The sequence below is a fragment of the Alligator mississippiensis genome, chromosome 5, assembly GCF_030867095.1.
Source record: "Alligator mississippiensis isolate rAllMis1 chromosome 5, rAllMis1, whole genome shotgun sequence".
Lineage (NCBI taxonomy): Eukaryota > Metazoa > Chordata > Crocodylia > Alligatoridae > Alligator > Alligator mississippiensis.
In genome coordinates, this window is record NC_081828.1 from 29,344,189 (window position 1) to 29,365,453 (window position 21,265).

The 21,265-nt window shown below is 45.0% G+C and overlaps 1 protein-coding gene across 1 annotated transcript in view; it reads left to right on the forward strand.

The window, feature by feature from the left end:
• The window catches only part of CLCA2 (chloride channel accessory 2), a 38,019-nt gene extending 16,956 nt beyond the window's left edge, over positions 1-21,063 (forward strand). The window contains exons 10-14 of the mRNA XM_006277518.4: positions 1,748-1,972; positions 3,326-3,596; positions 10,416-10,583; positions 12,331-12,570; positions 20,366-21,063. Coding sequence (XP_006277580.1) covers positions 1,748-1,972; positions 3,326-3,596; positions 10,416-10,583; positions 12,331-12,570; positions 20,366-20,775 — 1,314 coding nt within the window. The 3' untranslated portion in view covers positions 20,776-21,063. The remainder of the gene's footprint in view (positions 1-1,747; positions 1,973-3,325; positions 3,597-10,415; positions 10,584-12,330; positions 12,571-20,365) is intronic.
• Positions 21,064-21,265: the final 202 nt, after the last annotated feature.

The window sequence follows — 21,265 nt, forward strand, 5'->3', positions numbered from 1 at the left end:
AAAACTAGCTCAAGCAAAGTAAGAATTAAATCTTTTGTAAGATTTTAATCAACTCTTAAGCCCCTTCTTTTCCTCCTGTACAGCCCAAAGCAACTTCCTTATCTCTATCCAACTTTACACTGACCATCTTTATAGTCTGGTTTATAATCTGACCCTTACTTGAATTCGTACTAGGCCCTAATGCATCCACACTGGCTTTTGTACAGTCTATCACACTATAGTATTTTATCTCAAAGTCTACTACATGTTGAAATATGTGCATATTTTTATATGGAGGTGCTAGGGAGTTATTACATACTCAGCAGGTATCACACATTGCCTATTGATTTGACCTGAGAAATTTAGAAGACAGAAGTGTTTCTAGCAGAGTTTCTTTTACTGGTATGAGGAGAAAGCCATGGAAATAGAACTCTTGCAAATCCATTTGAACCAAACTTTTAACCGTTTCCAGTTTCCTTCTCATTAGGAATAACTTTGCTTTAGAATACATGGGCTACACCTCGGTCATGAATATTGAATGTATCTTAACCTTTTGTATTCTAAGATGGATATTATAGAGGGCCAGGAAAGATTCAGAATGCGATCTGAGCATATGCAAAGAGATATTTGGGAAGTTGACTCAATAATACAGAATATCATTGGGTTTGACATGAGAAGTGAGGCAAAGAAGCTCCAAAGGGAAATGCCTAGATACTGTAGGGAATGCTTAGAGTGGACTGTATTAAGAAATCTACTCTCAAATGTAAATAAAAAGAAGAATATTATGAATAGACCATGCCCAATCATCAGTTGTTAGTAATCCTCAACTAGGGATTGCCTGTACATAAAATCTGTAGTACTTTATTTGTCGTCCTACCTTACTGTGGATAAAGTTATACCAATGTACATGCTTATGCTGGTATAGTTTATTCCTACATGGAAGAGAAAGTAGCATAGCTATATAAAATACCTTCTTTGCCAGTATAACTTGCATCTGCACTAAGTATTTTTATTCTGCCTAAATATCTTACTACTAGCCAGTACACTTTTCAAAGGTAGAACTGGACTTAAATAGAGCACTGAAGCTTTGTGTTGGCACTAAGTGAACAATAATTATTAATATGAGAGCATTGACCCCAGCAGTCTTTCCTGCCCAAGTGCAAGGGGGGGTGAACCCGATGATCTGTAAGGTCCCTTCCAGCCCCTGACAGCTATAAAACTATGAAGCACAGGAGAGAATTTACAGATCTAACTACTATCTTCCTGGGAAAGATAACACAGGTCCCTCATAGCTGAATAGTTACAGAGGTGGTGGAATCACCATCCTTGAAGGTTTTTAAGGTCTGGCTCGACAAAGTCCTGGCTGGAATGATGTAGTTGGGGGATGGTCCTGGTTTGAGCAGGGATTTGGACTAGATGACCTGAGGTCTCTTCCAACACCAATTTTCTATATATTTGAGCATATCTGAAATTTCACCCAGTAGAAGATATGACATCCAACATTTTGAGAAGAAACACGTGTAAGGTCTTATCTCAGTTATGCTAGTTTTACTCCATTGACTTCAATGCAATTGCTGCTAAAATCATGTACTGTGGTGTAAAAGGAGAATTGGGTATATATGTACACAATAGAGATGAATTTGATTATATATAGTTTCCTTTTTCAGTATTGGATTTAATTATTAAGGGTAAGATGAAAAACTTTTACTTATGAGGTCATGCAACTTTAGGACTGAAGGATAATACAGTAAATATGTTTTTCTAATAGATTGAAAGTACTGGTGAGAGTACCCAGGGTTATAAACAGTTCAGAAGGACGGTGACTATTGATAGTACAGTGGGAAGGGATACCTTCTTTGTAGTTACCTGGCAGACCACTGAACCACCGAAAATAACTCTTCTTGATCCCCATGGAAAAAACTACACCAATGAGAACTTCAGCATTGATATTATTTTCCATATAGCTCGTCTTCAGATTCCCGGCATTGCAGAGGTAAAAATTAAGCTGTCTCTTTGTCATTCAAGTCTAACTGATGCATGAACTAAGATACATATATCCAGGCCTGAGGAAGGGCACATCATACCTAAAAGCTTTCCTAACATCTCTCCAGGCTACACAGTTGGCCTGATAAAAAGTATCACTATAAACCTTGCTTTTCACATATTTCCTGGACCATTATGGCTAAAACAACACTCCAACTCTACTACATTAAGTTGGAGTCATTTAACAGTGTGAGGTAAGACCTTTCAAACTATGATAGGTTTTTTTTTGATTTTTGATTTTTTGATTTTTCCACTTTAGTGGAGAGCTCTCTCTAAGTTTAAAGAAACAATTTAAGCTTACAGCTATATCATTCTAAACTTTCTTTAGAGTAGAATTCATCTCTTTTTCTCTGAATCAGGTTGATACCCAATATGTCCATTCTTTTCTTTTTAATTTGCCTACCCAATATGTAACGTTAAAATGGTTTAAATGAATGGTTAAATGTTATAAACCCACTTTAAAATAACATTGTTGTAAATAGATATTTAATTCCTTCCAAAAGCTGTGGAGATTTCTATTATATGGCACCTAGAATGGGTCACAGATTTTGACTGTATGGTCTAACTCAGTGGTGGCCAACCTTTTTGGCAGGCATGACATAAATTAAGCCCCATGCCCTCCCCAAGTGCTACTCAGATCCTTTTCAATCCCTGACTTGCTGCTCTGTTTCATACTCCCTGTCCTGTGCCCCCGTGTTCAATCTGCTGCTCTGCTTTCTGCTTCTTGCCCTTTCTGCTGCTGTGCCACCTGTCCCCTCCCCTGTATGCTACATGCCACACAGAAGCTGCCTGTGAAACTTGTGACGTGTACTGTGGGCTGGCCAACCCTGATCTAATCCTTCCTCTTAGAAGTAGTCCTTCATTGCATAATTAAACCAGTAAGAATAAAAAATTAATTCATAAGCAAAGCCTGATTCCAGCTGAAAGGGTTTCCAGAATTAGGGCATTTATACACGTGCTCTGAGTGTGCCAGGGATGCTTTAAGTAGAGTGGCTCCAAGAGCCACTTGATAATGGCTGTGGTAATTACCACACTCCAGCAGCCTCAATTAATCAAGTCAGCTCTGATGTACTGTAATTACAGTGCATTGAAGCAACCTTGCAGCTTGTATATAGGTACCCTTACAGCCTAAATTATAATCGTATTCATACTGAGTATTTACTCAGCGATTAGCCCCTTTGATTCAAATGGAGCTACTTAAGAGTAAGACTACTACATACCTGAAGATGAGTAAGCTGGTCCTCATAATTAAAACATATAAACAAAGAGGACTTATTTAACTGTTAAATATATTTTTTTTCAGGCTGGGAAGTGGACATACACACTCACTAATACTCATCTGTCCCCTCAAGTCCTAACAATAACAGTAACTTCCCGAGCAGCAAATTCTACAATACCTGCAATAACTGTGAAAGCCCACATGAACAGGGATACAAACTACTACCCTAGTCCGATGGTTGCTTATGCACAAGTTGGTCAAGGGCTTTCACCTGTTCTTGGAGCAAATGTGACCGCCATTATCGAACCAGAGAATGGAGATCCAATTATTCTGGAACTTTTTGACAATGGTGCAGGTAACAAAGACTTTGTGACACATTTGAAAAATGTTATAAAGCAAACTTAAAGGGTTCTTTTAATTGCTTTAATGGGCATATTTCCAGGATTTCCTAAAGCAGGGTATGGCATACAACGCTTCAGACTGTAGAGAGATGGGAGCAAGGCATGGCTGAAACCCCCTGGGCTGGCAGGGAACACCAAGGAGCTGGGCATATGGAGTAGGTCCATGAAGGGGGATAACTTGTTCCCCTGCCACTCTCTCTGCCATTGTCCCTGACTTATCTGGGGGCAGGGAGAGCCCCAGAGACTGGATCTGGCAGAACCCTAGAAACTTGGTGGCAGAAAGGGGGTGCACCTACAACACTGCATCCATGCCCCCCATACCTTCCAGGTCTGCCCCTGATTGCTTTTGTATTGTGTAGTTCACAATGAGTTTCTTACAATAAGTTGAGAGATACTAGCTAAGATTTCATTTTTACTTATATGATTGCATTTGACTTTACTGGAGATATTCCTAGTTAGGTCCCTGTTCAGCAAAGTGCCTCATCAGATGCTTAAATTTAACCATGCGAGTATTCTTGTAAACGCCAGAGTTATGCAATGCATTTTTATTTGAGTTAGGGCCCAGCCTTCAATTCCCATTTGAATCAGTTAACAGTGGGAGTGTCTACACATGCATTAATGTGCCTTTTCTAATGTGCATTAAATTTAGTATCTCCAGTGTGAGGTACTAAATTAATGCACATTAGACTGTGCTAATGCACAGTAACGCATTTGCATGCTGTTTTAGTGACTCAATGCACAGTAGACTATTTTGCTGCACATTAGTGTAATGTCATGGTTTATTATGTTTATTTTAATGTGCAGTTAAATAGTCTACTGCACATTAAAATGCATGTGTAGATGCGCCCAGTGATAATGTTCTGCATGTTGTAAAATTATATCTTTAAATGTAATTATTTCAAGCTTGCACTACTTTTGCAGTAGTAAGTATTCACAGGGTCAGGAATTTATAAATATAAGTACCTTCGGGTAGGAATGTGGTCTTGATTCTTCGCTTCCTTGCACAGTGGGTAGCAATTTGCACAAAATATAAAGCATAACAATTCCATGTACCATGTATACTCATTATGCATTTACTTTGCATAATTTTAATGACTGCACAGAGTACAGGACAGTACAGAATTGGTCTCTCTGTGTACAGGCATGTCACATCTTATGCGGGGGTTACATTCTAAAGGCAACGCGTAAAGGCGAAAATCGCGTATAGTGAAATTGCATATTACCGTGCCAGCGATGACTGCCTCTGCCTCCAAAACCTCCTGCCGCTGCTGCAGAGCCACGCTTAGAGCTGTGCGACTGGCGGCAGCGTGCCACCCAGCCACCACCACGCCCAGCGGCCAGCCACATAGCTCTGGGCATGGCTCCATGGCAGCGACGGGAGGTTTTAGAGGCAGAGGAGGTCACTGGCAGCGTGGTGGTGGCCGGGCCTCCAGGTAAGCGGCAGCACCATGTGCAGACTCAAGCCCCACCCCCCTCCCCACCCATGTATAGTTGAATTTGCACAAGTTAAATGCGCCTATGATGCGACATGCCTGTAGTTAGGTATTTGATGAAGTGATGTGTGCCTTCTTGATGTACCATAACTATTATAAAGCACAGGTTTTCAATCAACACTTGGTAATTATCACTATATGATTTTATTTATAGAATGTTAATAAATAGAAATGTTGTTGTCACATTACATTTCACAAATGAAAACTATCCAGTAGTTATTGCTGTGAAGAAACTGATCTCAGTAACATCAACACTAATTTATTTAATGCATGGCTATAATTTTTGCATCCATCTTCACAGTAAAGACCCTAATTATTGGAAGACATCCACAAACATGGAACTGTAATACGTCAGGGTCCCAGGGGCAGTTGTGATGGCTCCACATCCTAGTGGCTCCACGACTGTGCTTTGCACTGCCCATAGGGTGCCCTCTCTTCTATCTTTCTTGCCACACCTTGATGTTTCTTATGATTTTAAAAGAGAGGCTACCCCTAGGCCTTCACATGGCCCCAGTTCGACTGAACCGATGCTAGGGTTCCCTGGCATCCTACTGGGCCTCACGAACTGTGAAACTACGGGCACCTCAAGCCTTAGGGGCTAATTGCTTGGCTCCAATCCTCTCCTACACCACATCAAGCCTTGCAGGTGTTACTGTAGTGTCGTTCAGTTGTTGGGGCTTCCCCCTCTGCCTGTTTACTCTCACTAGGCCTTCTGGCCCAGGCCCACTGTATCAGACCTGACTCTGAGGTACTAGCTGTGGTTTGGCTTTTTTGGGCACCAGATGCTGGCCCCTGTCTGGTTGTGCCCCTTGTGCACCAGTCCCCTGGCTCCTGTCTGTCTCTGTGGCCTCACTCTAAGCCTGCTCTGGGCTTTGTAGTCACTTGAGCCTACCCTGGCAGGGCTCAAGGTGATCGCATACCCCACATTCACCAACAGGACCCCAGTATACTGCCCCTATAGTCCCAACCCAAACTGCCAGTGTAAACACAACAAACATAAGCCCCCAAGCTATAACATAAATGCAAAAGGGAAGCAGCACTCTGCCCCTTTAAGAGGGAAAACTTTCCCTCATCCCTCACCTAGGATAGCCTCCCAACCTTGGGGTATACCCTAGTGAGATTCCCTAGCCTCACCGGGGATCCAAATGCAGCACCACAGTCCCTTCAGGAGCCCTGCTGCTGGGAGTTCTTCACCCTGTGGCTGCCAGGGAGAGGCTAGCCCACTAGCCCAAGCCTCAGGCTTATATCCTACCAGGGCCCTGTCCACTTCTGGTCAGCAGACTGCTGCAGGTGCCTGCCAATTGGCATAATTGCCCTGTTGCCAGTATGACCTGTAGCTGCTACATCCTGCCTGGCCTGCAGTGCCCCCTCACTGAGCTGCTTCTTTCTCTAAAAGAACAGAGCGCCCCAGGCTGTGTTACAGGAACTAATATTTATGGCTAATGTCAATGGGATTTCATGGAAAACTAAGATGAAAATCCAAGAATCATTTTGCAGGATAGAAACCTCATTGTTTCATGTTTTAATTTTTCCAGTGAGCTTTATCCAATGGGCCTTGCTTTGTCTCCTAAGAAATGTAGCTATTTTTTCAGAAAAGAAATAGAGTTCCTTGCTCTGCATTATATGGTAATTTAATTTACCTGAACAATTTCTGAAAGCATAGTTTATATCTGAAAGTAGCCCAAGAAGTGTGCTACACATTTCTTGTGCTGGCACTCTTGAGTTGTTGGCAACTGTTTATGCACAGTTTATCACACTGTACTTACTACTGAATCAGACACATGCTTAGTTTCCTGACACTTGCATCAGTTTTAATGGGGTGGGGGAAAGCAGAGGTAGCACATAAGGAAGAATATAATACAGGATACTTTTTGCTAATGTGCAATATCATCTAGAAGAAGCAATCGTGACTTTTATACATGATTTGTCAACAGTGATGTGTATTACTCATTATTTACAAGGGTTACCATATAAGTCAAATACCCTGTGTACCAGGTGTACTTATGCTTACAAGGGTGAAGTCTTAGGGAATAAGGAATGTGCTCTTTTCTCACTAATCAAAAATGATTTCTCATAATTATTCAGGAGATAGCATGGCTTATCAAAGAAACGTTATTAACCAGTGCTTTACTGGACACGGGGCTTGTCTGCATTAGAGCCTCCTTGCACTCCAGCTAGGCTGGCATACCTATATCAGGACAGCCCCCTAGTGGAAATGTGCATCCACAAGATTTTTTATGCCAATGAAGCTACCCTGCCTTCTGGAACAGAATAAGCTAAGAAGACAGAAACAATCTTCTGGTGGCACATATGTGTCCTCGCAGAGGTATAACAAGCATGTTCTGTGTCCTGGATAGCAGCAGCAGCAAGGACAGCAGCGGTGGCCAAGCCACCAATGGCAGTTGGACTAGCAGAAGCAGCTCTGTTCTTGCATCCCTTGTAAGTCAGTGCCCAGAGCTTGTGTCTCAGCAGTATTGCCAATCCCACTGTCAAAAATCATGAGACTAGCTCTTAAAAATCAAGAGGTTTGGAATGTAAATCATGAGATGCTATTTTTTTAAGTGTGTGCATGTGTGTGTGGCGGGGGGGGAGTATTTGTGAAGATTTGGAGGCCTATGGGTGTGTGTGTGTTGGGGCTTGGAGCCTGGGGAAGGGGATCCCTGCAAACCCTGGCAGGATGCGGGGCACTGTGGGTCAGGAGTGAGCGGCAGCAGCAGGGTTGGGCAGACTGTGGCTTGGGAGTGAGGGGCAGACACACACACTCACACATTCAGACGGGCCAGGGCCGGTCATTTGACAGAGCTGTGGGCGGCTTGTCCAGGAGTGTGGGGGGTGCAGCTCCCTACCACTGCACGCACCCCTGGGGGAGGTATGAGGGGCACGTGCCCCCCTGATTTGTGCGTGGGGCAGAGGCAGGCTGCCCACTGTAGGATGGGACTCTGCACCATGCTGCTTTGCCCTAAGAGCTGCACGAAGCTGCCAGGCAGGCAGGGGATGCACAGCAGGGCTCAAAGCCCCAAGCCTGCAGTGGGCAGCCTACCTCCACTCTGCACACAAATCCGGGGCACACATGGCCCATGACTCCCCCGGGAGTGTGTGCAACGTCAGGGTGCTGCATGCTCCCCTCCAACCCCCATGCTCCTGGATGTGCTGCCTGTGACTCTGTCGCACAGCCTGTCCTGGCCCCAGAGCTTCATTCACCCCAGCCACTGCCCCATTCCCTCCCTCACCATGGGGGCTTTGGTCTGCCCCCCCCACCTCTTCCCAGTCCCCCCACCAACTTGCCAGCATGACGTTGTTCTACATGTTCCAAAAGACAAAATCTTGAGATTTGATCTCTCTATCCGGAGATTATGAGTCAGAGTTAATTTGACTTGGAAATTAGGAGTCTCGTGATTTTTTCGCAGGAGTTGGCATTACTGTCTCACCCACTCCTCATTACACAGCTGTGTCCACACTGGGCTCTTTGCTGCTATAGTGAGGGAGTGTAATCTCTTCATGCCCTTAGCCAACATGGCTATGCCAGCAAAACTTTGTGGAGCAGATCTTCATCAACGACCTGGATGAGATGGTGAAAAGCCCATTGGCCAAGTTTGCAGACAACACCAAGATATGGGGTTGCACAGACACACCCACAGATAGGCTCCAGATACAAGCAGACCTAGACAGGCTGGCATGTTGGGCAGAATGGAACCAGATGAGGTTCAACATAGAGAAGTGCAAAGTGCTGCATCTGGGAAGGAAGAACCCGCAGCGCACCTACAGGCTGGGCATCGCTAACCTGACTAGCACTAGAAATGAAAGGGATCTGGGGGTAACAATAGACCCCAGCATGAATATGAGCCAGCAGTGCAACACGGTAACCACTAGGGTCAATAAAACTCTGGCATGCATCAATCGATGAATCTCCAGTAAAACCAAAGAAGTGATTCTCCCACTTTACTCAACATTGGTGCAGCCGCAGCTGGAGTATTGCATCCAGTTCCGGGCACCGCACTTCAAGAAGGATGTGCTAAAGCTCGAGAGGGTCCAGAGAAGGGCCATCCATATGATCAGAGACTTGCATGGCAAGCCATATGAGGAGAGGCTCAGGGATCTCAGATTCTTCAGCCTAAAGAAAAGAAGGCTGAGAGGGGACCTGATTGCAGCTTACCACTATATCAGAGGCGTACCTCAGGGGCTCGGTGAACAACTGTTCACCAGGACGTCCTGGGGGAAAACTAGAAACAGCGGCCACAAACTCCTGGAAGATAGTTTCAGGCTGAACATTAGGAAAAACTTCTTCACAACTAGGGTGTCCAGACTGTGGAACAAGCTCCCCCCAGAGGTGCTGCAATCACCTACCCTAGAGGTCTTCAGTGGGCCCTGCAATCACCTACCCTGGAGGTCTTCAATGGGCCTTCAATGGTCCAGAGGACTGGATGGTCACTGGCTGGGGTCACCTACCACAGATATCTTCCCTGCTCGTGCAGCGCGCTGGACCTGATGATTCTTTGGGGTCTCTTCCAGTCCTATGATGCTATGATTCTATGATCTGAATTTACTTCATGAAAAATATTTTAAGTAGTCTGATGATAGACTATAATGTTTAACTGATATTATTTGAAGCATAGAAGGGAAGAAGGAAAAGTTAAACAGAAAATTTCTTTAAATGTTTGACATATCTTTTATGAGGTACATTTCAGAGTTTGTTCTTTGTGAGATCCTGGAATCTTTCTAAAAGGAACAGTTTAGCTATTTTCAGAAAGAAAAGAATCTCCATCAAAGGTAGTAAAATTAACCCAAATTTTCTGTACATTTTTGGAAGATTATTAACAAGGATTCCCTAAGAGTTCTGTTTAGATGCACCTTCCAGTCTGCTTGAAGAATAGCATTTGTCTTGTTCTCCTATAACTGAATGTTGTGATTTGGTTATGTTACTTTTTTTTACTGTAAATTACTTGCATTTAATGATATATTTGTTTGTTCATCCATGCATGGAAGTAGTAGCCCCAAGACATGAAATTCTACCAATGAGTCTAATACTATGAAATCGGAGCTGTTTCAGTCACTATGCAATGCATTCAGTACATATCCCAATGTCAGACCACTATATTGACTGTCTAGTAAGAATTACTTCCTAATTTTTATGTGCCACTAAAGACAGTGAAGCAGCAAGGGGATAAGCAGAGGAAAATTTGCCTGGCATTCCTGTTTTATGCTTGCTTTATAAGAAAGAAGAAGAGCTAAATAAATGCAATATTTTAGTGTCCTGTTAATTCTGTCATCTTTAATGTTTAGGGTCAGATGTTGTCCGGAATGATGGGGTCTATTCCAAGTATTTGTTCTCTTTCCGTGGAAATGGGAAATACAACCTGAAAGTCCGGGTTCAAGTTAGCGAGATCATCAAACTGCATGCTGCAACGCCATGGAGTCATGCTTTGTATATACCAGGTTACGTAGAAAATGGTACGACAGAGCAATGTGGGGTGAGCCATATAAAATTCCAGTGTTTACATGTGAAGAAACAGTTACATCAAGTTAACTCTCAAATTCGAGTAGAGGGCATTAGAGCAATGGTAGTTTGGTTAAGGGATCTATGCAGGCGTATATCTGAGACCTTAGGGCTTTGGCACAGGTTACCTGTATAACATCAGAAATCTGTGGAATGTTCTGATGTCATAAGATCATGGGCCAGACTCTGCTCCTCCCCTGTGCTGAGAGAGGAAGGGGGAGGTTGTGGGAGACAGAGAAACCAGCATAGGGTCATCCCTCCACATCCAGCAGGAGCCCAGCCAGAGCAGAGGGTGGGAGGAGAGAAAATGTAAAAAACTGTTTGTAGGGGGGGGAGGGGAAGGGCAGAAATAAAGAGAAAGAAGCAAGAAAAAAATTTAAAACTAATTAAAGGACTAACATTTTAAATGTGTTTCAGCGAATTAGGATTGGGTTAGAGGGGAGAGTGGGCTTAGGAGCAGCTGGGATGGTTGGGAGTGAGGAGCTGCCTTGGCCCAGATGGTGAGACCATGGAGTTGGAAAAGATGCTTTCCCCAGCTCTAGGTTCCCCCATGGGTTAAGCTGCTCTTGGAGCAGCTGCATCAGTTTCAGCCTGAGCACAGAGCCTCAGGGAGCCTGCTTCTTTGGGACTCTGTTCCCTGCTCAGAGTAGAGCAGCAGGGACTCAGCCAAAGCACAGAGCCCCTGAGAAGCAACCTCCTCAAGGCTTTGTGCTCAAGCTAAAATTGAGTTTCCTAAAACCAGATTATGCAGCTGGAGGAAACAGGCCTCCCTGGCTCCATGGTCTCTCTGCAACTAAGCTCAGAGCAGTTACTCTCAGTGGGAGGAGGAGGGGGGACCATGAGAGTTTTGGAGGGTAGGAAGGGGTAGAGCGGCTGGGAGCTGTGCACCCTGGGAGGAATGAAAATAAAGCATTTTACCTCCCATGCCCATTCAGACAATACCCTGGAATGGCATGGGTAAAACGTTTCCAAGATCAATCTCTTTTTGAGTGGATTATCTGTAAAACATTTAGAGGGTACTTATGGCCATTTAATACCCCTTAATTAATTGACTACTCACATTTTAAATGTCTTTGTGGTGTTTAAGGAAACTTGTGCCAAGGCCCTTAGTTTTGAGTGTTTCTCAGGCAGTTTTCATCTAAGTTATGCTCCGTTTAACAAGTAACAATACTATGCTAACTAAAACATTTTTAAAAGTAGGTTTTAAACAACTATTTAATCAAACAATATTGCTTAAATAGTTGTTTAAACAATTATATAATCTAAGTGGGAATGAAGATAATTAATTCCCAGAGGAGTTTAAGTTATGTCTGTGAAAAGATCAGGTTTTGGAAGTTCTGCCTCTTATGTCTAGCAATAATCACACTGTAATTATAATTAATCTTCATCTTAAAGAAGGTTTAGCAAAGGTAAAACTCCTTTCAGGAGTTTTAAGTCCTACTTCATTCCCTTTGATATTATTTTCATTCATATTAATTCATCATTTTCAGAGATGTAGAGAAATAGACACCATGCTGTGAGTAATTCTGGTCTCTTAACTCCATAAGATTCAATTTAAGAGCTTAATTCTAGATTTATTGCAATATAAGTAAGATCAGAACTGTTTTGTTTTTTTTTGTCTGCAGAATTCTGTAATACATAAAATTCAACCCAAATCCAGGTTTTTTTGTTTGTTTTTGTATGTTTGTGCATGGGTTTTAGGTACGATCCAGATGAATGGACCAAGACCCTCAGTTACAAGTAATGATGATATTCAAATCAAAGTAGGAGGCTTCAGTAGAACCATCTCAGGAGGTTACTTTACAGTGTCTGAAGTACCAACGAGCCCTGATACTGATGTGTTTCCACCATGTAAAATTACTGATCTTAGTGCCAAAACAGAAGATGATAAGGTCATTTTATCATGGACAGCGCCAGGGGGTGATCTTGACCAGGGACAAGGTAGGTTTTGTGGTTTATTTATTGCTCTTTTCAGTGAAATTAAATTGCAGTAGAGCAGGTTAGCTATTCCCTGGGCCTGGGCTCAAAATTTACCATTTTATGTATGTAAAGAGTGCCTTTGTAAATACCAGCACTAATTTTCCTATATAGCCAACGTGCTTCCAAGTTTTGTGTTGTCAGCAAGTAAAGACAGTCTTTGAAAATCTGATTCAATATTTCTAGTCCTTTGAACTAAATAAAATAGCATAATGAACTACCTTTCTATTAATTATAAATGAGTTTTGCAGATTGACCTCATCACACAGTCTGAAATATATTTCATTACACATGACCTGGGATGAAATCTGGTTTTGCCATAAGTTCTAGTGAATTTAACTCTCTATTTGGGTTTGATTTCAGACACATTTTGAAAGAATAGCAGCAACCGTGTTTGCAGTTTTGATGGGAAGATTAACCTTCTCTAGTTCTAAAGTCTTCTTGCCCATCCAGAAGAGAGTCAGGCGCTCTCTAAGTACAAGTGAAAGGTGTGGAAATAAGAGAAAGCTGTTAGCTCAGAATGAAGAGGTCTATGCAGTAAAATGACTAAGCCAAGTTCAGGGAAGTCATAGAGCTGGTAAGCTTTGGCTAAATTGATAAGATGCCAGTATCTATTAATTTCAAGGTTTTTAATCTGTGATTTGAGCAGCAGAGTCAAGTTTACTGGTTCCCAGTTTATCTGAGTAACCACTGTATTTTCTCACATACCACGTGCCCCAAATAAGCAACACATCTTGTTTTGGGAAGGCAGAATGAAGAAAAAAAAGATATTTCCAGAGACCTGACTGTAGAGCAGTGGTGGGCAATTATTTCAGGCGATGGGCCACTTACTGAGTTTTGGCAAAATGTTGAGGGCCGCGTTTCCCTTTCCGATGCAGGGAAACAGGAACAGCCCCATGGTCCCAGGCCAGAAGCCTCTGCTAGGCAGGGGTTCCTGCTTGGGGGGCCAGGGCTGGGCAGGCCTTGCTGCTGGGTCCTGCCACTAGCTTCCTTTGGGTCCTACTGCTCCTGGCTCCTGTCATCTTTGACAGGCAGATAGGAGCAAATAAATATGAATTTTCTAATTTTTTTTAGGGTCCCCATGGACTGTATAGAATGGCCTAGTGGGCCAGATCCGGCCCCTGGGTCGTATTTTGCCCACCCCTGCTGTAGAGCCAGTGCCAAGTGCAGCATGAGCAGAAGTTAAAGTTTTAACCCTCTTACAGCTGCTGCTGATTTGGTAGCAGCTTAACACCACAGCTCTGACCCTGAACAGTGAACTCCACCCTTTCCTGCCTGGGCCACCAGGAGAGAAACATGGCATCCATTATAGCATCTCCATGCTTTTGTTCCAGTGGTTCTCAACCTTTTTCTCATTTGTGGACCCCTAAAAATTTTCAAATAAAGGTGCGGACCCCTTTGGAAATTTTGAATGGAGGTGTGGAGCCCTTTAAATTGTAAGTGTGGGTATTCACATACTTTTGATTGATCATAGTCATCTTTCGCAGCCTCCGAGACATAGTATTCCCCTCTTTTTGCCCTTAGAGAAATCCAGAGCAGCCTAAGGGCAAAAAGGGGGGCATATAAGCAGTGGAAACAGGGAGAGATTACTAAAGAGGAGTATACCTCCACAGCTTGCAGTTGTAGGGAGGCACTTAGAAAGGCCAAAGCTACCATGTAGCTGAGGATGGCATCCCAAGTATAAGGATAACAAAAATTTGTTTTTCAGATATATAGGGAGTAAAAGGAAGGCCCAGGGCAGTATAGGACCACTACTGAATGAGCAAAAGTAATTGGTGACAGGCAGGGGGGACAAGGCTGAGCTCCTCAATGAGTTCTTTGCCTCAGTGTTCCTAAATGAGAGGCAAGATAAGTCTCACAATGGGACTGTAGAGAGACAACAGCAAGGCACCAGACTACCAAGCATTGACCCTGAGATATTGCAGAGTCACTTGGAAGAATTGGTTGCGTTTAAGTCAGCAGGCTCGGATGCGCTCCATCCGAGGGTACTGAAGGCACTGGCTGATGTCATTGCACAGCCACTGGCAAGAATATTTGAACGTTCATGGCACACGGGCCAGGTCCCAGAGGACTGAAAAAGGGCCAATGTGGTCCTTATTTTCAAGAAGGGGAGGAAGGAGGATCCAGGCAACGACAGTCCAGTCAGTCTCACCTCCATCCTTGGCAAAGTCTTTGAAAAGATTATTAAGGCTTATATATGCAAGAGCCCAGCAGGAAAAATTATGCTGAGGGGAAACCAGCACGGGTTCATAACAGATAGATCATGCCTGACTAATCTAGTCTCTTTTTACGACCAGGTTACAAAACACCTGGATGCAGGAGTAGGGGTTGACATCGTTTACTTAGACTTCAGGAAGGCCTTTGATAGGGTATCCCACCCCATACTAGTGAACAAGTTAAGAGGCTGTGACTTGGATGATTACACAGTCCAGTGGGTGGCAAATTGGCTAGGGGGTCGAACCTAGAGAGTGGTGGTGGATGGGTTGGTATCGACCTGGAAGGATGTGGGCAGTGGGGTCCCGCAGGGCTCAGTCCTTGGACCGATACTCTTCAATGTCTTCATCAGTGATTTGGACGAGGGAATGAAGTGTACTCTGTCCAAGTTTGTGGATGACACAAAGCTGTGGGGAGAAGTGGACACACCGGAGGGCAGGGAACAACTACAAGCAGACCTGGACAGGCTGGACAAATGGGCAGAAAACAATACAATGCAATTTAACAAGGAGAAATTGCAAAGTGCTGCACCTAGGGAGGAAAAATGTCCAGCATACCTACTGCCTAGGAAATGACCTTTTTGGTAGCACTGAAGCAGAAAGGATCTCGGAGTTCTAGTGGACTCCAAGATGAACATGAGTCACCAGTGTGATGAAGTCATCAGCAAAGCTAACTGCACTTTATCATGCATCAGCAGGTGCATGACAAATAGAGCCAAGGAGGTGATACTTCCCCTGTATGGGGCGCTGGTCAGACCGCAGTTGGAATACTGCGTGCAGTTTTGGGCGCCACAGTTCAAGAGGAATGTGGATAACCTGGAGAGGGTCCAGAGAAGGGCCACTCATATGGTTAAGGGCCTGCAGGCCAAGCCTTACGAGGAGAGACTAGGGCACCTGGACCTCTTCAGCCTCCACAAGAGAAGGTTGAGAGGTGACCTTGTGGCTGCCTATAAATTCATCATGGGGGCACAGAAGGGAATTGGTGAGGCTGTACTCACCAAGGCGCCCCTGGGGTTCACAAGAAATAATGGCCATAAGATAGCAGATGTGCGGGCCGGGTCTGACCCCGGGCCCTTTTCGTCGCTCTGCACGCGGGCTGTGGCCAGCAGTCCGGGCAGGCCGGATCGGAGAGGGAGGTCGCCGAGCTAGAATTAGGCACAGACACATAACGGTTGATTTTAAGATTGTTTACTTACACCGAGATGGTCATGGTGTAGGCTGAGAACTTGCTTGAGTTGCGGTTACAACAGAAAACACGAACACACGTGGAGTTTGCAAGGCTCCATGCAGACAGAACACGAACAATCACGTGGAGCTTGCTAGGCTCCACGCAGACAAAACTCCGGATGTCCAGGACAAGCGCGCATTAAACTCATCGTTACGTCTTATAGTAGGCTCCGTTCGAAGATGGGAAGAGGTGGGCGGTGGATCAGGCCGCCAAACTCCTCTGAGCGACACACAGGGTTTCTATTACCCTGCCGCGCACACCTAGAGTCCCCACGAGATGGATGTGGAGTCCTCTTCAGCTTGGGCGGAAACTGCTCAAGCCTCTTATACAGCTAGCAGGCCAATCGCTAGCCGCCACGTGTGAATAATTTAGAACTAGCCAATTGCGGGGCATGAATTTGCATACGATGAGCGGGAAATCTTTGTACCGTGCATTTCTGTGTTGCAAAGGAAATGCACCCTGCAAAGATCGCTGCAAAGTGGCGGGAACACTCCTTTGCACACGGGTTCTTTGTGCAGCAGAACTCCTCCGTGGAACAAAGCGGTAAACCCACGGGGATAATTCTTAGTGCCGAAGCACACACAAAAAAAATCAGACCTTTGGGTCATGACATCCCCCCTTGCTGAAGGCACAATAGAATTATACTTCAAACCCATCATCCGGGTTATTCATAGCTCTGTCAATGGTTCGCGAAACTAAACGAGCAAAAACAAAATCAGTCAACAACAAAAGTTCATCCTCAAGGGATCGAATCAAATAATAACCGACACACACACATATACATAAAATTACATTCATAACAAAAAAACTGAATGATCATGACTTCGGTGGGCGTCATGGTGGAATCGCGCATCAGGCCTTCGTTCCTTTCGGTGATGTTGTCCCTCTCGGGGACTCTCTCCACCACGCACTCTGAATCCCTGATCCATAAAAGAACTCTCTTAAAATGGTTATTTCGCTATTATTTATAAAATCACACAGGACCGCACGATAATGCAGTCAATTAAACTTATCATCACTATTAAATACAAATATGTAAACACGATTTTATACTGGACAGCTGTCTTTCTTTTCACGCTTAGCAACTCGACGAAATCGTCGAAGAGTCATCATCGCCTTCTTCTAGATAGTGAAAACCTAACTCGTAGGCTAGCTGCCATTGTCCCGCGTCTCCTAAAATCCGAAGCTGTCTCTTATTAAGTCCAGAACGCAGCAGGAGGTATCCAAACATGTATCTCTCCTCTTGTGTTCTCTGGCTTAATACTGGACGCTCGGATTCGCGGTGTTTCGTGTTCTGAGCCTCAGTCGGGCGTTGACACTCCCGATCACTGGATAGTCTTGGCTCCATTAGGACGCGCAGTCTTGACAACTGATGAAGGAGACTACTCACAGGATGATCGACCAGCGGGTTCAGCACAGTTCGCAAAACCACGATGTTTCTTTGCCCCTAAACCTTAAGACAACTATCTATGCTGTCAAGAGTTACTGGAATGGTTCCAGGGTCTCGCAGGTGATGGTGAGGCCACGGTTGCATTCGTTGGAGCGGTGTTAGTCCCAACGTGCATTCTCTTGGGTTCCAGGCGCAGTACGAAACTCCGATAATAGCCAGTACAAGCTGTTCTGCACCGGTGTGCTCTGGTCGTCCGTCGTGCCATGCGTGGGCCTTCTGTTCAATCACTCCTGCCACAAGCGCTGGAATCGGAATAGGCCAGTGGACGCTAAACGCCACCATGTCGATGTCGGTGACATGTCCCCTACTCCATGAAGCTTGTCTCACCAAGAAGCTTGCTTCTTCCTGGTCCAGGAGGTCGGACCCAAGCTTCACGACTAGACGTCCCAACCACACAGCCAGAGTTTCGTCGGGTCGGATCCTGGATTCTCTACACAAATTCTGCAGTTCGGCTCTGGAACGAGCGTGATAGGCGGTAGCTTGAACTGCACTCTGCGGACCGATGACTGGGCTGCTTAATACTGCAGGCTGATCAATTTCTTCGCGAGTTGTCGTTGCTGTTGCTGTTTCTGTCGGAGCTGTAGTCATTGTTACAGCGGGAGTTGTTGCTGTCTCAGGCGGGAGGGGTGGATGCACTCCTCCGCTTGACTCCCCCTCCCTTTGGCAGAGGGGCGTGGTCGGCAGAACCGACGCTGCGTCGCTGGGCGGAGTTACCGGCCGAACCCTTGCGGGCTCTCCCAAAGCTCCATCCCTCACTTCTGGCTCTTCCACATGGTCTTCTCTCTGCTCGGCACCATCTTGTTGAGGCTTTTCAAGATCCCTTTTCTCAGCCGCTTCTCCGACCGCCCGAACGGCCATATGCAGCTGGGTCTTTAAGCTTAAAGTTTCACTCATTAAATCAGCCATAGTTTGAAAGGTTGCATTTAGTTTTCCCCTCTTGTCGCACCGTAGGACCACTCTCTCATTTACGGCGCGGTCCTCCGTCTCCGGGTCTTCGCGGAGCTCGGACGGACGCTCACGACTCCTTAGTCTAGGCACCACCATGCAAGGGGAGAACCAGCCGATTGGCATCGTCTCTCCCATCTCTCAGGCACACAGTGAGCAACGGACACGCTCCCGGGTGGGGGTCGGGCTTACTGCGCTCGCCGGGTCGACTTCTCAAGGGTCACAGCATCAAGGGGCCTGTACAGGACCCGCTCATCACCCATGATACACCCGAACGCCGCGGGGTGAAGATATATCTCTTTCCCTTCCAGGGCTCCGACTTCTGGAGTTCCCTCTTCTCCCCTTAACGAAAGGTGTCCAAGGACACATCTCTTGCCCGTTCCGCCTGCCTGGTGGTACGCGAGGTGCGCCTCCAGTTCTCCGACGCTTGCTACGCTGCGTCTCCCGCTTCTCCAAGGGCAGTTCTCAACTAATTCTAACTCTAGCGAGCCCTCTCCTGATCCCATCGCCATGTGCCGCGGTGATCCCGATCCCATCCTCGTCGCCATGTGCGGGCCAGGTCTGACCCCGGGCCCTTTTCGTCGCTCTGCACGTGGGCTGTGGCCAGCAGCCTGGGCAGGCTGGATCGGAGAGGGAGGTCGCTGAGCTAGAATTAGGCACAGACACGTAATGGTTGATTTTAAGATTGTTTACTTACACCGAGATGGTCGTGGTGTAGGCTGAGAACTTGCTTGAATTGCGGTTACAACAGAAAACACGAACACACGTGGAGTTTGCAAGGCTCCACGCAGACAGAACACGAACAATCACGTGGAGCTTGCTAGGCTCCACGCAGACAAAGCTCCGGATGTCCAGGACAAGCGTGCATTAAACTCGTCGTTACGTCTTATAGTAGGCTCCGTTCGAAGACGGGAAGAGGTGGGCGGTGGATCAGGCCACCAAACTCCTCTGAGCGACACACAGGGTTTCTATTACCCTGCCGCGCACACCCAGAGTCCCCACGAGATGGATGCGGAGTCCTCTTTGGCTTGAGCGGAAACTGCTCAAGCCTCTTATACGGCTAGCAGGCCAATCGCTAGCCGCCACGTGCGAATAATTTAGAACTAGCCAATTGCGGGGCACGAATTTGCATACGACGAGCGGGAAATCTTTGCACCGTGCATTTCTGTGTTGCAAAGATTAATGCACCCTGCAAAGATCGCTGCAAAGTGGCGGGAACACTCCTTTGCACGCAGGTTCTCTGTGCAGCAGAACTCCTCCGTGCAATGAAGTTGCAAACCCACGGGGATAATTCTTAGTGCCGAAGCGCACACAAAAAAAATCAGACCTTTGGTTCATGACAGCAGAGAGCAGATTTAAACTAGACATTAGGAGGAACTTCTTGACAGTTAGAGTGGCCAAAATCTGGAAGTGAAGTGGTGCTCTCCCCTACCGTGGGGGTCTTCAAGAGGAGGTTAGATAGGCATCTGTCTGGGGTCATCTGAACCCAGCACTCTTTCCTGCCTATGCAGGGGGTCAGACTCGAACTATTGAGGTCCCTTCTGACCCTAATATGTATGAATCTATGAATCTATGCAGACCCCCAGGGGCCCGCAGACCACAGGTTGAAAACCACCATTTTATTCCTCCTTGGAATTTTGGTACAGAAATTCCAATGTTCACAGAAATGCCCCACTTAAGTTATGCACCCTAATTTTGGAGGGCTGATTTATGGGGAAATGTGCATGTGGTATGTGAGTAAATATTGTATTAGGAGTCTGTCCTACATGCTATCTTTACACTTCAAATGATTGAAGTGTGTAGCTGAAAAATGCAGCCATGAAGGTAATGATTTGATTACTTGTAAGGAAACAGATCAATATCTTTGATGGGAGGTGCTGCCTGTATGCTGCAAAATCTGTTTTAACATATTTCCATTTTCAGCTGCAACTTATGAAATACGAACAAGTGAAAGTCCTCTGGAATTAAGAGACAACTTTGATGAGGCTACAGTTGTGAATACCTCCAGTCTGACTCCTCATTATGCGGGCTACAAGGAAATATTTTCATTTAAACCAGCAGCTTTTGCAACAAGAAACACCACAATAATTTATGTGGCTGTATGTGCCATTGATAAAGCCTCTCTGCACTCTGATATATCTAATATAGCACAAGCAGTAATGTTTGTTCCCCCAATGGACTTTTTAACTGCTAATAATAAGTATAGTGTCTCAACTATCATCTTGATATTATTTGGCCTATTAGCAACAGTTTGTCTTATTACAAGTGTGACCTTGTGTGTTTTAAAAAAAAGAAGAAAATGTCTATTAGAGACTGCAACAAAGTTACTGTGACTTAAAATGAAAGTTTCTTCTAGTTATTTTTTTAGCATGTGTTTGCTTGAAAGTGATATACAAAAATAAATGTGCTACCACTGAAAATGGCTACATAAAAATAAATGGAAAGCCATCTATGCAGTTCTGTGTAAAATTACAGCAATTTAGAAGCAGTATCAGACTGCATGTAACATACCCTTGAATGGCTGGATCATATTCAAACTACATTGCATGTACATATGTGTACAGCAAGTAATGCATATGTACATCCATAACACAAGCTAATAAAACTTTATGTTATGTTTACCTATTCTGTCTTTACAATGTGATAAAAAGCTGTAACTAAAGTGGGCAAGTTCCTAATTTCACGTGCAAAAACTGACATACAATAATATTTCCTCTACACCCTGTTTTTTCAATATCCCTGTCTTTCAGCCATTTTGGCCATCATGATGACATTTCAAATGGCTTAGTTGAGTATCTGAAACAGGCACACACAAAGATAAAG